The 17,900-nt window shown below is 48.7% G+C and overlaps 1 protein-coding gene across 2 annotated transcripts in view; it reads right to left on the bottom strand.

The window, feature by feature from the left end:
- The window catches only part of TSPAN14 (tetraspanin 14), a 54,106-nt gene that overhangs the window by 11,644 nt on the left and 24,562 nt on the right, over positions 1–17,900 (bottom strand). For both annotated transcript variants that reach the window (XM_055425325.2, XM_088842067.1), the window contains exon 2: positions 15,693–15,790. In XM_055425325.2, coding sequence (XP_055281300.1) covers positions 15,693–15,773 — 81 coding nt within the window. In that variant the 5' untranslated portion in view covers positions 15,774–15,790. The remainder of the gene's footprint in view (positions 1–15,692; positions 15,791–17,900) is intronic.

The following is a 17,900-nucleotide window of genomic DNA, read 5'->3' as shown; positions in this document are numbered from 1 at the left end:
CACTGGGCAGAGCAAGGCGGCCCCTTGGTCCCTGCAGATGACAGGGACTCCAGCAGAACGGTGGGACAGTGAAGCTCTTCAGGTAACTCACACCTGTCTTCCCTGACTGCTGGGACAAAGTCCTTCAACCCTGGCTGGCCCCATGCTTGGGAGAGCAGAGACAAAGATCTCGGAACAGTCTCTGACCAGGAGAGACTCTGGGGTCAGAGACACTGAGCTGCACCCTGCTTCTTTCCTATTCCACAAATCCCCTACTCACTGCAATGCACTGTCTGACGTGTAAGAGGACATCATCCCTTGTGATGCCTCGAGGGCTCCCAGTGCAGGTACGGATCTGCACAGGACTGCCACCCTCTTTGGGTCTCCAGCCCTGGAGACAGACTCCAAGCACAGAAAAGGAGCTGCCAGGCTGCGCTTCCTCCCCTACGGTACGTACACTCCGCATGGTGGGACACACCTGTGCTCAGGGAACGCTGGGTTATGTTACTGAATTAAGAGGCCTGCACTGAGCCATGTGCTAACCCCAGAACTGTGTCCCCCAACCCTGACCTCATCCACAGGAGCCCACTGACGCCAAGGTGCCCCACCTGCCCCATGATAAAAAGAGACCCTCCATATACCCCCCACAGCTTCCTACACCAGAGAGGGTTTTTCCAGAGCAAACACCTCATGGCCTCAGAAATTAAGCAGCCCCCTGCTGTTCTGCTTAACTGCCTTATATTCTGCTGGCATTTCGCTGCCATTTATCAGGACCTGGTGATAAACAACAGGGCAAGGTTCTCTGTGACTGCAAGTTTCCCAAGTGTGTTCTCCAGCTTCAGGACCTTCCTGCCCACTGCAAGCCCTAGGAGGCTGGACTCGGGAGAAAGGCCTTCGGAGAAAGCCCGGGAGTTCCCAACCTCCTCTGGCTCACAGGCCACTTTCAGAAAATGCGCACATGCCCCACATTTTGGAGGGAATCAGAGGGTTCACAGACTCCGTATTGCAGCTTCCCACAGCAGTCTGTGGACTTCAAGTGAAAAAGTCCTGCCAAGACCTGATCCGCCCACCACTGCCCGCCCCAACTTGACTAAGTAACACAGGGGCCGAGAGGGCCAGGATGAGAACTCTGAACCCAAGTCCCCCTGAAACCAAGTTCCCTGACAAGTTGATGATTAATCTTTCTATCCACAACTTCATTCCCTTTCTTGTCCCACCCCTGTTCTCCTTGAGATTAAGGAGTATCAAAGAACAGAGGAGACTGAAACGGAGCGGAACCCTGAGGGACCTTGCCGGGTACAAGCCCCTCCATGTCCCCTGCTTCTTGTTGGTCTCCCCTCCCCCTACCTATTCCAAAGAGCAGACTCAAGCAGTTAGAATAATCACACAGGAGTCACAGGACTCTTGATTCCAAGAGGGATTTAGATAACAATCTGCCATTATCTTTAAGCTGTTCTGCAGAAATAAGACTCCCACCCTGTGGAGGAGGGCGATCACACACTGACCACAAGAAGTGTAGACCCCAGGCTGGTTGGAACCGGAAGGCTGATGATTCAGATTTCTGAAACATTACCTGTTACCTCAACACTAACCAATCAGGAGAAGGTCCACAAGCTAACCACATACCCTGTGGCCCTCACTACTAACATCTGCCTTTAAAAACACTCATCTGAAAGCCTTCGGGGAGCTGGGGGTCTTTTGAGCACGAGTTGCCCATTCTCCTTGCTGGGCATTCTGCAATAAACCTTCTTCTACTTCCCTTCCCCACAACCTTGTGTCAGTTAACTGGCTTTGCTGCAAGTTGGGCGAGTGAACCCAAGTCCAGGTCAGTAACAATTCAGCAAGCAGTGAGGGAGAAGACCCAGATCCTAAGTCTCAGTTTAGTTCACTCATTTACTCACTCATTCATTCAACGGGCATTGAGCAAATGCTAGGCACCCTCTCAAGCGCTGGAGACAGCACTGCACCACGCGGTCAAAGACCCCTCTGCTGCTGACACTTGGGTGCCATGGAGCCGACATGAGGTTCTTTCCAAAACATCACACCGTTCCCCCATTTTTCAGTCCTCCCATTGGATTAGCCAACTGATAAAGGGCTTCATTTTCCTTGATGGAGTGCATGACCTTCCATTCCTGAGTGTCTGACACTGGGTGGTAAGCAAGCTCGAAGGTGACTAGTTGCTCTCCGCTGAATCCTATAGACATCCCTCCCCACCATTCCTCACAGTCTGATGACTCACTTCCCTCTTTCCAAGCTGGGAGGTCAAGTCTTTTGCCTTACCTTATCCACCCTCATCGGCCACAGCAGTCATTCCCTCCCCCACTGAGGCACTCAGCTTTGGGGACATGAAGGATACACACAAGGCTGTCTTCCACTCTCCCTGTCACTCCGCCTCAGTCTCTTTTGAGGGCTTACCCTCCTCTTTCAGAGCCCTCTAAATGCTGGAGAACCTCACTGCTCAGTCCTGACCCCTGCCCTCCCCTAACCCCCCTGGATGATCTCATAACTCACACAGCTGACGCACATACCCCAACCTCCAGCCGTAGCTGATCCCAAGTCAAACGCCCCAGTGTCTACTTGACCTGTCCTCTGAATACGACCAGCAACATTTCAATCTTCACACGCCCCCAAAGGGAGCTGTGGTCTCCCAACTCCCCAGCGGCTCCTCCCAACTCCTCTGCTCTCACTAAATGGCACCATTGACCATCTACTCTTAAGACAGAAAACTTAGACCTCAGGCTTGACCACTCTGTCCCTCCAACTCCACATTCAACCTACCAGGACCTGCTATTGGTCCTACCTTCAAAATACGTAAAGAACCCTCTCTGCTCCCACCTGTCCATGCCATCACCCCTGCAGGGACCTCCCCACTGTCTCCCCACAGGTCCTAAGCAACTAGAACAATCCTTTAATAATATATATCAGATCACCCTCCTCCTCAAAATGCTCCAATGACTTCCTTTTACACTTAGCATAAAATTCAAACTCCTTGCTGTGGCTCACAAGGGCCTGGGTAGCCAGGCTGTAGCCCTCATCTCCAACATTATCTCCAAGCCAGCTCCCCGGCCCCAGTCCCACCCGCCTGCCCCTGATCCCGGCCATCTCTGCTGAATCCTACAGACATCCCTCCCCACCACTGTGACTGTCTCTGGAACCCACCTACCTCATCCCTGCCTCAGAACTTTGACTCAACCCCTTAGCCTAGAATGCTCCTCCTCCACATCCCCTCCTGGCTTCCTCCCTCACTCCATTCAGGTCTCTCCAAATTTCACCTCCTCAAACACACCTCCCTTTGCCATCCTGTGCAGACTGTCTCCCCAGGACCTCCTTCCCTGCTACAGCTTCTTCATGGTACTCACCGTAGACCATGTGAGTTGTCTACTGCGTCTCCTCCACAACTTAAGCCCTCTGAGGGCAGAGATGTTTTCTGTTTTGTTTAGGGTTGCCTGACCACTTTCCAGGACAGCCCACCCACCACCAGGTACCACACCGGATGGTTCAGGGAGGTCGCTGAACACAGTCAGCTTGAGACACCAGCTCTGCACCACCACAGCCCAGTTCTCCTTCTCTCAAAATGACGAGGCTCCAAGAATAAGAGCTCATGTTTTTTTTCCATTCTGTTTCAAAGGAAGAACTGAAGTTAACTTGCAGCAGAAAGACAGGAACGGATTGGGGGGTGGGGGGTGTGTGTCACATGCCAGATCATGGGTTCAATGAACACTGGCCCAAGGCAGGAACTTCAAGGACCAACAGTTGTTTTAGAGACAAGGAGACTGAAGGAAGACCAGACAGGGGAAGTGACCCGTCTGGGAGCTCACACAGCAACCTCTTGAATGAGCCAGGCCTCTGGCCAGCTTGGCATGGCTCCCTGTGGAGCCCCTTCCCGCCACCGCCCCCCCACCGGGACAGATGGCCTGTGTAGTTGGGCTGTCCTCTTGGCTGCCAACCATCTGGGAGTGCCTTCCAGCCTCAGAGTAACCTCCTTTGTTTCTCATCTATGACCTGATTAAACAGAGTCCAACTCCCACCAAGCCCAAAGAGGCCAGCCTTGGACTATCAGGTTCGTACACCATGGTGGTCACCAGGGCAAGCAGCACCACCCTCTCCTGGGTAACTGGTGCTACATTAAACACAATACACCTAAAGAGGCCCTCCACACCCCATAACACTGGTACTGTTACCCCCGTTTTTCAAATGGGAAAGTTCAGATGTAGGGTGATTTGGTTATTGCCTTAACTCACACAGAGAGCTGGTGGAGAAGTCAAGAAACAAACCTGCGTGTCTCTGACTGTCCTGACATCACATTATCTCACTGCACAGGGCAGCCGCGAATAGTGGGCACCAGCATACGCCCTCCACCGCAAGGGGCAGTCACAGTGCCTAGTGGTGTGGGAAGCTGCAGAAGGGGCTTCTAGGCTGTGCAACAGTAAAGCCAGTGGAGGGTCACTCCGTGTCTAGTCAGGGTCCCTGCGGGGGTCACTGTGAAGATTCAGGAGTGACCTGAGGCAAAGGCCCCCGTGTAAGAAGGTAAGAGGTTTCCTCCGGGGCATTCTGGGCTGGTCCAGCCCTGCTTTGTTCTGGAAGCCCACATGGAGTCAACTCGCTAAGTGGGCAAGCCTTTACCCAGCAGGTTCCAGACACGATGGAAGTGCAGACACCTGGCTAGGTCCCGCTGGACTGGAGGAGGACTCCAACACCAAGCAGGTTGAAAGCAGCCCCTCATCACCCACAATTTAGTGGCCCTGGTCTCTTGCAAGATTTCATTTCAGTGTGAAAGTGCTCAGGCAATTCCTGCAGGCCCCAGTGCCTTTCCTCCACAAGATCAAGACAAACCACCAGCAGCCGTGAAATGCTTTCAGGCTGTTGGCCTGCCGGCCCCTGACTCTCGTAGATTCCTTTAGCTGAGGCAGGCTCCCCTGGGCCACCTGAGGGAGCCTCCGAAAAGAACCAGCAGGAAACCCAGGAGGAAGCACTGAAACCCAAAGGAGCCCTGGGCAGCACTGAACAAACAGCATGGGTCAGCTGGTCCTGAGTCCGGCTCCACCCCACAAGTTCCTTGTGACAGGACTTATGTGAGTCCAGAAATTCTCTGAACCTGTTTTCCTTTGCAAAATGAAGGTGACCCTCCTGGGTCAAAGGAGGGTCATAAGGATTCAGCAAGCATCCCGAATGATGTGCTTCCCCTGGGGCACTGAGTGAGCCCTGCCTTGCCTTGGAGGCAGAGCAGAGTCCTGGGGGACCTTCAGTACCTTATCAGCATTTGCTGGACTGAAGACACTGTGCCCCACCCTCCAATGACTCACAGCTGTGTCCTGACACAAGGTCAGAAGCATCTGTTTTACCAGGCTTCTGGAGACAAGAGGAGAGTTTAAGGAAATAGGTGCCTCCTGGAGGCACTTTTCAAGTGAAGTGGGGAAAGGATGATGGAAAGAAAACAAACAGGACAGGGAGTAGAAAAAGCTATAATAAAACTGTTTCAGCTTTGTTCCTAGCTCACCTTGTGGCTTTAAGAAAACCATCACTCTCTTCAACTTTAGTGGAGACCAATGATCTCCAAAGACCTCTGGCTTCTCCCCGCCGCCTAAGCTCTGCCACCATAAATCATGCCAGGTGGAAACCCAATGGTCCTGGCACTCACTCTCCAGAACTGGAAATCCTGGCCTGGCAAGTCCAGGGAACACCCGAGATGCTTGTGGTCACATGAAAGGATGCCAGCGATGGCACAGATCCTAGACCCAACCTGTGACCCAGCCCAGTGTGCTGAGGTCAAGATGAGGAGGCCTTGCCCTTCCAGAATGCAGCCACTCTGGAGCATAGAGAGAGCATAAAAGCACTGCTTCTTTCAAAAAAACCCAGCCACTTCTGGGTGGGAGTTTGGAAGTTCTGGGGGCCGGAAGAGATTCTGGAGCCCAGCTTCCTCATCTCAGAGGGAAACAGGCTGGGGCGGGTCAGTGCCTGGCCCTGGGTCACACGGTTATCACACACCAGCCTTTCCTCCTGCCGGAAGGGCGGTTCTGAAAACCGGAAGCACGTGTGCCCTTCCCGCAGAGCCTGTGAACCCCCGCAAGGGGCCCCACCAGGATGGGGAAGGGCACCCCACAGCGCTCTGGGGCAGCTTCCACGGAGACTGTGCTCCCAGATAACAGGGGGCCCACGCACACAATGCCCGGCCCAGAATCTGACTCTGGTCAGCCTTTGAAAGAAAGGAAGGCGGAGGACGGTTACAGGCAGTGGCCCCAGGCGATAGCGAGAAGGAACCCCCAAACCCGCCTCACCCCCACCCCAGTCCCTGCCATTGCTGGCACAGTTGGATGATTAACAGTGAGTGGAAGACAAGATACTAAGCTGAGGGTCGGCAGTTCCATAAGCCAAATAGTATTTTCAGCTTTGCCGGGTGGAAGGTCTCTGTTTCAGTTACTCAATTTTGCTGTTTTAGCAGGAAAGCAACCACAGATAATACCCAAACAAATGGGCAAGGCTTGTTCCAAAAAAGTCGTATGTGCAAAAACGGGCAGAGAGCCAGGTTTGCCGTGCAAGCCATAGTCAGCCACGTCCTGCACTCAACTATCATACTGAAACCATCTGAACCTAGACAGGATTTCCTTCAGCTCAGCCACGTGAACCCCAGGACATCCTATAATTCGGGTCTCCAACTCTGGTATGTTTCTATATTACTTCAACAGGTCTTAATAGCCTAAAACTACAAGTAATTCAAATAATATGTTTCCACAATGGAATATCCCACAACAATGAGAATCAACAATCTACAGCTATGTACCACAGCAAGAATGAATCTCAGACAAAAGATGCAAACTCAAAAGACTTGATATGGATTGAAAGTTATGTCGCTCCAAAATTCACATCTGGAAGTCACAGCCCCAGTGTGATGGTATTTGGAGAAGGGGAGGTTAAATGCGGTAACATGAGGTCACGAGGGTGGAGCCTCCATGATTAGAGGAAGAGAGACCAGAGCTTGTGTTTTTTTTCTCTCTCTCTCTGCCATGTGAGAACACAGCAGAAAGGCAGCCACGTGCAAGCCAGGAAGACAGCACTCACCAGAACCTGACCATGCTGGCACCCTGATTTCAAACTTCCAGCCTCCAGAAATGGGAGAAAATACATTTTGATTGTTTAGGCAACAAAAGTGATGGCATGTGGTAATGGCAGCCCAAGCTGACCAAGACAGGAAGAATACTCAGGCAGAAAAACTGTATCTAGCATCCAAACAAAAGCTACCGGATAAGCAAGAGGTAAAACAAAAACATGACCTATAAAAAGGAAAAAAAAAATCAGTAACTGGAAAAAAGACAGGAATGAGAGAGAAGATGGAATCAGCAAAGACTTTAATATACTCAGAAATTTACAGAAAAATAAGCAAAGAGAGAAATAGATAATATAAAAAAGATTCAAATGGAACTATTAGAAACAGAAAAACCAACATTAGAAATGAAAAATTCACTAAATGGGTTTAACTGCCAGTTAGACACTACAGATGAGTGAACTCAAAGAGGAAGCAATAGGAACCGTCTAAATTCAATGATGGAGGGAAAAAAACAAAACAAACCTGAGCAGCATCCCAGTGACCTGTGGACAACAAGGAATTCAAGGGGGGATGGGGTATATATATTTAAAGAAATAATATCTGAAGTCATCCCAAATTTGATGAAAAATATAAACCCACAAATCCAAAATTCACAATGAACTTCAAACAGAACACAGGAAAACACACCAGCGCACATCATGATAAAATTGCTGGAACGCAGTAAAAAAGAGAAAAGACAGTAAGCCAGGAAGGGAAAGAAAAGACACGTTGTATAAACAGTATAAAGTTACAAGACATTTAACCAAATGAAATGAAAACATCTCAAAATGTGTGAGATACAAAAAAACATGGAGTATCATCAAACACAGGCATACCTTGGACATATTTGGATGTGGTTCCAGACCACCACTATAAGACAAGTCACACTAAATTGTTTGGTTTCCTAGCCACTCCAGTACTCTTGCCTAGAAAATCCCATGGATGGAGGAGCCTGGTAGGCTGCAGTCCGTGGGGTCGCTAAAGGTCGGACACGACTGAGCAACTTCCCTTTCACTTTTCACTTTCACACATTGGAGAAGGAAATGGCAACCCACTCCAGTGTTCTTGCCTGGAGAATCCCAGGGACGGGGGAGCCTGGTGGGCTTCCGTCTATGGGGTCACACAGAGTCGGACACGACTGAAGTGACTTAGCAGCAGCAGTGCATATAAAGATTATACTATACTGTAGTCTAATAAGTATGCAATAGCATTATGACTAAGAAAAAAAATGTACATATCTTAATTTAAAAATACTTCACTGCTAAAACATGCTAACCATCATCTGAGCCTTCAGCAACTCATAATCTTTTTTACAATAGTGATTAATCACAGATCCCCATAACAAATACAACAATGAAAAAGTCTGAAATATTCCAAAGATCACCAAAATGTGAGAGACATGAACTGAGCCATTGCTACTTGGGAAAATGGTGCTGATAGACTTGCTCGACTCGGGGTTGCCAGAAAACCTTCAATTTGTTAAAACTGCTGTGTTTGGGAAACACAATAAAATGAGGTATTTAAACACTATAGGAAAGAAGATCTAAAGTCAATGACCTAATCTTCTACCTCAAGAAGACAGAAAAAGAACAGCATGACCCCAAAACACATAGAAGAGAGAAAATAATAAAAAGCAGAGATCCATGCAACAGGCTGGAGACGGATGGTGGTGATGGATGAAGAGCAAGATGAATGCACTTTAATGCCACTGAACTGGGCACTTAAAAATGGTTACAATTCTAAGTTTTGTTACATAGGTTTTACCACAATTTTTAAATATAAAAAAAATTTAAAACTTTTTAAAGAAATTCATGAAATTAAAAAAAAAAAAAAAACAACTCAGAGAAACATCCCCTAAATTAAAGGAAGCCAGATCCGAGAGTGAAATTTAATTTATAGTGACGGTTGCTGGAGGAGGGGTGGGGAGAGAATGACTACACAAAAGCAGAAGGACCGTTTCAAGAGTGATGGAAATCTTTGATATCTTTATTGTGGTGATGGTGATTATAAGGAGTATACAGCTGCCAACTCAGTGAACTGAACATCTGAAATGGGTATGTGTTATTCTATTTAATTTACACCTCAATAGACGTGATTTCTTTTAAACACATTTCTGGGAGGGGAAAGGTATAAACAAGGTGGGAGGATACTCCCCCACAGATGACAAATCACTCGTCAGACTGGGCCGTGCTATTTGCTAGAAGCTGAGTTACACACACCACCAGTTACTCAGACCTGACACCACCCAGTGAGTGTGTAATGATCACATGTCCCAGGCAATAATCACAGCACACATACTGCCTGCCCATCCTTGCAGATTCCTCCTGGGGGTCCCGGCCTCAGATGCACCCGAACCAGTGAGATCAGGAGCTGAGGGCCTGCAAGGATCAGCCCCTCCCAGTTCAAGTGGAGTCTATAATTAAGCAATCCTTGCCCTCTGTCTTGGCAAGCCAAAATATGGAAAAATATACACACAAACACATACCCGTGTGCGCCAAACGATAAGGCGATCTGTTTCCTATGAACTGGGGCAGCCCTTCGGGTGAATATGACTATATAAATGTGTCAGGCCAGTCAAAACAATGGACACACCTTCTGACCCATTTAATCTCACTCCTGGGAACCTATCCCAGCAAATAATTTCTCGTCCTTTCCCCAAAGGCAAGAATCTGTGTTACAAAAGCTGATCACTGCATCCTTATCTAGGATAGTAGAAAAATTGGAAACAACCTAAATGTCCGATAAGGAAATTTTCAAAAATACGATCAGGAAGTCTATGTGGCAACCTGGAATGTTCTATCCTAAGTGATGCTAATACGAAAACACAGACTGCAAGATGACGAGGATACTTTCTCCAAGTGAAACTGAGTGACCACAGCCTGGAAAACGGAGCCGGTAGGAGGGAGCACAGTAAAGCTGGATGCCTTGTGTAGTTCTCTAGATTTTCCAAGCAAATACAAAAGTTCAGTATATAAAACTGGAACGGGAAAAGGTACTACTTCTCAGCAGTGAAAGTGAAATACTCTACAAACATTATTAAAACACTAGACTTTTCCATTCTGATTGCATTAAACAACCAAGAAATGGAAGCAGAGAAACCATCTGCATGGGAATCAGGCCTTGGGGTCCCATATCACATGGACAGAGTTCAGCTCAAATAAGGGCAATTCTCTAGTGGTTAGAATGATCCAGAGTCAACAGCCCATTGTAGGGTCAGACAAAGAGACCGTCCACCCACAGAGATGCCAAAATCAGGAGCGAGGGCAGGGAGCTGCTGTTAGGTCCTTCCACGTTAGACTGGCTTTGCCTCTCTTGGGTAGGGTTAGGATTAGGAACTGTCCTGTTTTGCCTGGGGCAGTCCTGGGACACATCTGTTGTTCCGGCAAAATTCTTAATAACCTCTCTTTCATTCTTTAAAGTTTCCCGACTTGGACCACAAATTACATGCTTACCCTACTCGTGGGAGGCATCTGTTACTTTGAAGGAAGGGGCCTCAAGCCATGCTGGTCACAGAACACAAATGTCCATGTTTCTCACCCAAAAACAGGCTGCACATGAGGCTCAGAAGCGAATTCCTGCATTTTACAAGCAAGGAAGCTGTGGCTCATGTCACTGAGAAGGCCCAGGGCAGGGGCTCTCTGTGAAACACAGGCTGATCGTCTGTGCCTACAAGGGGCCTCGGTTCTACACTTTTAATCCATCTCTGAAATAGATCCAGGCAAGGGCTTCATCAGAACCTTTGCACATTAAACTCAGCGTTTGTGGTGGTAAGCAATCCTGGAGTTGCCAGCATCATCGGAATCATCCCTCATTGAGGACACACTCAGTAAAACCAGGGGAGCCCAAATCCTCTACGGAACCAGGTGGGGTGAGAATGAAAGCTGTATGCCTCTCTCAGCTTCCCTTCCTCTGCAAGTCAAAGTGAGATATTTCAAGAAGTTTAATCATAGTGAGGCTTCCCGGGTGGCTCAGTGGTAAAGAACCTGCTTGCCAATGCAGGAGACACGGGTTTGATCTCTGGTCCGCGAGGATCCCACATGCCACAGAGCAACTAAGCCCATGTGCCACAAATACTGAGCCTGTGCTCTAGAGCCTGTGAGCAGCAACCACTGAGCCCACATGCCGCAACTACTGAAGCCCTAGAGACTGTGCTCCTCAACGAGAGAAGCCACTGCAACGAGGGGTCTGCACACCGCAACTGAGGGTAGCCCCTGCTTGTTGCAACTAAAGAAAAGCCCGTGCAGCAGTGAAGACCCAGCACGGACAAAAACAAATAATTGTTTAAAAAGGAAACTTAATTATAGTAAAGTACACATAATATAAAACTAACCTTTTAACTATTTTTAAGTAAGACTACTCAGTGGCATTAAGTACATTCACAGAATTGTCAGACCATCACCTCCATCCACAGATATCTTTTCATCTTGAAAAGCTGAGACTTTGTCCCCATTCAACAGTAACTTCCCACTTTCCCTTCCCCCAGTCCCTAGTTCCCACCATTCGACTTTCTGTCTCTGACTACTCTACGTACCTCATATAAGTGGAATCATAGAGCGCTCGTCCTTTCGTGTCTGGCTCATTTCACTTGGCATAATGTCCTCAAGGTTCACCCATGTGGGAGTAATGTAGGAATCTCCCTTATTTTTTAAGGCTGAGTAATATTCCATGGATGAGATGGTTGGGTAGCATCGCCGATTCAATGGACATGAATTTGCGTAAACTCCAGGAGCTGGCGATGGACAGGGAGGCCTGGTGTGCTGCAGTTCATGGGGTCGCAAAGAGTCAGACACGACTGAGAGACTGAACTGAATGTTCCATGGCACATATAGACTGCATTTTGTTTATCCATTCATCCTTAAATAGACACCAGGGTGGCTTCTACCTCTCAGCTACTGTGAACAATGCTGCTATAAACAAGGGTGCGCAAATACCTCTTCAAAATCCTGCTTTCAATTCTTCTTGATATATGCCAGAAGGAGAATGGCTGCATCATATGGTAATTTTTTTCACTTCTAGAGGAACCATCATACTTTTTTTCCACAGCAGCTGCACCATTCTCACCAATGGTGGTGCATAGGGATTCCAATCACTGCATCCTCGCCAACATCTGTTATGTTCTTGTTTTTAATAATACGCATTCTAAGGGGTGAGAAGTGGTATCTCATTGTGGTTTTGATTTGCATTTCCCTATGTCAAAGTGAGAGTCCACCCTAGAAACAGGTCTAACATAACCAAGGAATGATTATAATTTTAAAAAACCGAAAGAAGGGTAAAAAATGTTAGTGTCCTCAAAATGCTGTGTTGGCAGCATTTCCATGATATCCCTGTGATGAAAACCCCATGAAGCCCAGCTCCGTGCTCACCTAGTAAAACACGCACTTCAGAACAGACACAAATACTGGGGCATTCATGTTTCTTGCCTCCAGTAAGTACTAAATGTCCCATGGAAAAATCTTGGTCCTGAAGTTGGAAAGAGACAGCTTAAAGATGAGTACTAAAGGTATTTGCTATAAAGAATGTTACTGTGAAAATAATTCTGGACGGGGCAACCTGCTAAATAAAACCTCTGCTTGTTCCAGCACCTAGAACTGGTCAAAGAATCAACAAGTTGCTTCTTCATATTCAAACCTGCCTACTGAGCCCAAGTCCACCATTAAGGTTGTCATCCTGCACCACTGCTGTTAATTCATCAAAATCAAACAAAAACTCTCTGCAAAACGGTCCGGCAAAGTAATCCAAGGTGGAAGAAGATATAAATTAAACAAGATCGGCTGAGTTGGTAACTTTTGAAGCCAGTTGATGGGAGCATGGTGGTGGTGGTGGTGGGATGGGGTTGAGGGATGTTTCATTATATTGTTTTATTTCTGTATTTTCTCCATTTATAAAAGAAAACTCCTCTGAGAAGGCATACCGTATTACACATTTTCAGCAACCTTGTGAAGCAGGCAGCAGGCAGTTCAGAGCAATTCATAAAGAAATTAGCTCAGGTGGGAGTCCAGACTGGCACCCAGGAGACCCCCATGCCCCATGTACTTCTCGAAGGGCTCTATACTCCAGTTCCCAGACCGCACTCCATATTTCCAGCCCCTGCACAGAAAACAGCAAATCTTTGCCTAGAACTCAGCAGGGAGGGGCCAGGCAGCCTCCCTCTCTCATTTTCCCAACCAAGCTCTCAGTCCTTGCTTTCCTGACTGTTCCTTTTTGTTCCATCCCGTTCTGCCCCAGTGGACACCAACTGAAAAATGATTAGCCCTCGACCATGACGTGGCCAATTCTGCAAAACCCTGATCACACTGCAGCCCCCTTCAATAACCACAGTGACCTGTGACAATTCTGGATTCATGAACTCTGCAATTTGAATTTGCTGCTGCCAATGTATTATACTGGGTAGGTTAGTAAAACTTCCCAAGAGCAAAGAATCTGTTCTGAAGAGGCTCTGAAGAAATGGAGGTTCCCAGACCCTCAGCCACAGCGGCTGCAGGAGAGTTTCACTCCAGATGCAAAAATCAGGATGAGAGTCAGAGGTCGAGATGTAAGGCCAACAAGCACACAGCTGGTCAGCTGGCTAAGGGGTACAACAGCTGGGTGGACAAGGCCGAAAAAGTCAAACCTCCTGTCTAAACCAGGTGGCCCTGAACAGTGCATCCGGCTGGTGGGTGGGGGCTCCAGGTGGGGCCAGAAGGCTCTCCTCCAGACTTGTAGCAATGCAGGTCTGGACGTCACACATCTCAGGGAGGGGCAGCCACAGCCCTCCCATTAGGAGGGGCCCACAGGAACCGCCTCAAATGTTCAGCACCGCTCTGCTACAAGGGCAATGAGGTGGTTGCTAACGAGAGGTTGTCTGGAATCAGAAAAGTCCTGGAGTAAACAGCCAAGCCACTGAATCCCACCCTGTTTCTCCAGGAAAGGAACTCACCCTCCCACCCCTTCAAAATTTGGAATAAATCATCAGGTGATGATGGTGGAAAAGCAAGGGTGAAAGGATGAGAAGTCGTGGTTAGTCTGCCTTATTGTCAAGTGTTCCAGTCCAGATAGGAAATGTCAAAATCCTCAGGAGAGGCAAATGTGGCGTCATGACCTCTCATCCTGTGCCTCTTTCTCCATCTGGTCCCCCCCAGACACTAGCTGTAGACCCAGACACCAGGACAGTGCTTATATTAAAGGGAGGTTTTAAAAAGTCTCTGTGTATGGTCATGTTGTCTTGTTCTCCTGCACAGAATCAATGTCTGCCTCTCTCTGAACCAATCCCACCAACATGCTCTGATATCTCTCTTAATCCCTTGACCATCTCCAGCTAATACGCAATTTCTCTGCTTTTCATTAAGGCAAGAGTCCTTGAAAGAACTGTCATGAGTCACTGGTCTCCACTCTCACGTCCCATTAGCTCCTGGGCCAACTCTAGGTGGGTTTCCACTCCCCAGCAGTTCTGGTCAAGGTCACAACTTCCACCTTGTCAAAGCCAATGTCAATATTCTGTTCTCACCCTACTCCTCTCTACATGAAGGGCTTCCTCTTGAGACTTCCATGACACAAAAATCTCCTGGTCTTCCTTTGACCTCAGGCCACTCACTCACAACCAACTTTGGAATGGACTCTCCTCATCAATCCCACCTCAGGCATCCCCACCTCCATATTCAGACTCCTCCTCTCCTCAGTCAATACACTCTCCTTCAATAATCTGGTCACCCTTTCCTCCGATGGTGGCCAAGACTTTCATTTCCAGGAAACTGACAACTCCATGTGTCTGGCTAAGAGATCATTCTAACTCTTCTGCCCTAAATTTCATCTGAGAACTTGGGACCACCACCCATCCCTTCACTCTTCAGAATCTTTCCAAAATCAGATGACACCATCCAACTTATAACCTACCAAGCATTATTAAAAGGAGCAGAAAGTAATTCCAGCTACTTACTGGGAACCATTGAGTACGAAATGACCTGGCTTCTTTGTGCCCGTGTCCTAACCTGTGTCCCCTATGCCCTGTACTCAGATCCAGCCACATGGCATTCCTTTTGTTTCTTGCACATGCCAAGCTCATTCCTGCCTCAGGACCTTTGCACATGCTGCTCTCCCTACCCAGTGCTTACTTCCCAAGACCCCACATGGCTGTGTATTCATTAGTAGTCAGGTCTCTGCCCACAAGCCTTCTCTTCTGACTGTCCTTCCCAAGCACCCTGGCCAAGAGGCTTCTCCTTCCCTGCTCCGAGGCTCTTAAGCTAATACCTCTTCCAGTTGAATACCAGCATTACAAGGGCAGGGCTTTACTACCCTTGTCCACCCTTACCTCCTAGAAACCAGGACAGGGTCTGGCCCACAGTCCAGTGTGCACAAAGGCCCTTACAGTTGATGTCTCATTGGGGCATTCCTGGAGCGTGGGGGGAGGGAAACTGGGTCAGAGCCCCAAGCCTTCCTGAACCCCCGAGGCTGAAGAAGGGCACCTTAATCTGGTCTTTAATTACCTTGGCCTTCCCTATCACAGCACTTTATGGTCTATTTTATAATTTACTTGTTACTAGCTTCATGAGGGTAGGGCCCTGACTGCCACTTCATGGGGGCCAGGTAAACCCAAAATACATGAAGAAGCATGGTTTACTAATTAAGGACAGAGAACATGCTGCTCTCAGTCACTCACCCAGAAGACGATGTTGTAGCTGAAAAGGAGGTACTTGTACCAGCAGCTGACCTCGGCGTTAGAATATCTATAATAGTGCATCTTCTGAGAAGCAGGATCTGTGGAGAGAGGAAGAGTGATGAGATGGCAGGTTCAATTTTTCAGACCATCTCCCCAAAATCTGTTCCCCAAGGAAGGAGCAAAGGCAAGATACAGATTCAGACTCCAGAAATTCCCAAACTGTCCCCTGTGTTCTTTCAGTAGTACAGACATAGGTTTAATATCAATGCCAGCTATAGGTGAGACAAAAATCAGCGAAGTCAACTTTCCATAAACAGCCAAAAGAATACGAAGAAAATTTTTGAAAGAATGGAGAATAGCAATTTCTAAAAAGTGTCTTGTAGACTTCTGCTGGGAACCTTCCCAAACATTTAGGTCATCATCTCTTCATTGGGTATTTATTCCCCCACTTCACAACAGGGAAACAGGAGTTCAGAAAGGTCATGTGACTTGCCCAACAGCAAGACAAAAACCACAGGGCTCAGGACCCAAACCAAGGCAACATGGGGGTGGAGACAGTGGTCCCCACAATCCACGTTCTTCCCACCCACCACTACCTGGGGCTAAGCAACCAAGAGTTGAGGGAACCAAACGAAGAAATGAGGGCTCGACTAGTCAGAGTCGAGTTTGGGAAGAAAAGATGAAAGAGCAAGTTTGGGCATGACCTAACAGTGGCCAGTCAGGAGAAGCCACATTTGTTCATCTAATATTTTCTGAGACAACCTCTCAAGCTCAGCCCTCAAGAGGTAAGGAAGGTAGAGCACCCTGGCCTGGGTGGAGAGACCCCATGAACTCACAGCAGCCAGTCTTTACCCAACTCCCCCTTCCCCTGACTAACCTCCCACCCTCTAGGGCCACTGTTTTGGCCTCCTTGGGCTACAGTAAAGCTTAGATTATAGAACACTGAACTGCACAGGGTGAAGGGTGGGGCCACTCTCCTTTATCTGTGTCCAAAGCGTTCAAAGGAGGGTGCCCTCAAAAGGAGTGAACTCCGAGGGCCTGGTCCACCTTCTCTATGTTAATTTTTGAAACACAATGGCAACCCAGATGGACTCTTAACTCCTCCACTATCCCTGCTGCTCAACAGTGGCTGAAGGGTGGTGAAGGTGCCTCAAGCTGACCCTGGGGTGGGATGTGAGGCTCCCTGGAAATGCCCACCCCTAGCCCCAGAACTCACCCTACTTCCCAGGGTGAGGAGAGGAACAAGAGGTAACCCAAGGCCTAGGACAAAAACAAACAAGGGGACTCTGGCAGTGGGGAGACAACCCACCCACAGCTGCCAGTAAGAGGCCAGCTTCTGCGCCTTGCCGCGGAGCAGCCACCACAGAATCCCTTCCTGCCGAGGCAGCCTTGGCGGCCTGGCCCCTGGTCTGTAATGTTCTGAGAAAGTGCTGCCAGGCAGGCACATGAAACCACATCCCTCTGGAAATGGGTACTATGACTGCTCCACCATCCTTCCCACAGAGCAGAACCAACCAACAGGCAAGAGACTGGATACCACTGCCGACTGGCCCCCTCCCTCCCAGAGGGGCGGGAGTATGGTCAAGGCCCAGCTGGGAGTACCCAACCTGCCTGGCCTGAAACCAGCCAGGGAGTGGGCAATGACCCAGCAGCCCACCCCCAACTCCCCATCCCACCAGCAGAGCAGCATTTCTACAACACTCCCCTCCCAGAATGCATGTGAACACACTGAACACGAGGACACAGAAGGCCTGAACACAGCCTGGGCCACACAGGATGACGCAAGGAGATGAACAGGAACTCTCAGACACAGTCCTTCCTTCGGCCACACGACCTGACCCTGAGCAAGCGTCTGGCTCTCAGGGCCTCAACTAAAATGGGGCCGATCCCTAAGGGCCCCAGAGACCGGGGAGGGCTGCTCAGGCACAATTCCCCAAAGTTCAGGAATCCTAAGGGGTGCTCCTTGGAGTCATTTAACCTAACCGTAGTAAAGAACTCTCCTCAAAGCTCTGAAGCAGTAAACAAAGCCAGGCTCCCTTCTTTCTCCTGGATCTTGGCTCCACAAAGACACCAGCTAATTAACACTGGCCTGTATGCTTTCCATAGCAGGGCAGACCTCATCCCTGCCCCGTAGCCCAGGGCCTCTGAAAAATGATGACCCTGAGGTGACACAGGGACTCTCCATGTGGAGATCCCTGATCTCCTTTG

Source organism: Moschus berezovskii, chromosome 12 (assembly GCF_049115385.1).
Source record: "Moschus berezovskii isolate FMDL1 chromosome 12, NW_MosBer_1.0, whole genome shotgun sequence".
In the NCBI taxonomy this organism is placed as follows: domain Eukaryota; kingdom Metazoa; phylum Chordata; class Mammalia; order Artiodactyla; family Moschidae; genus Moschus; species Moschus berezovskii.
Note: the sequence above shows the minus strand (reverse complement) of the source record. Positions and strands in the feature narration are given on the sequence as shown.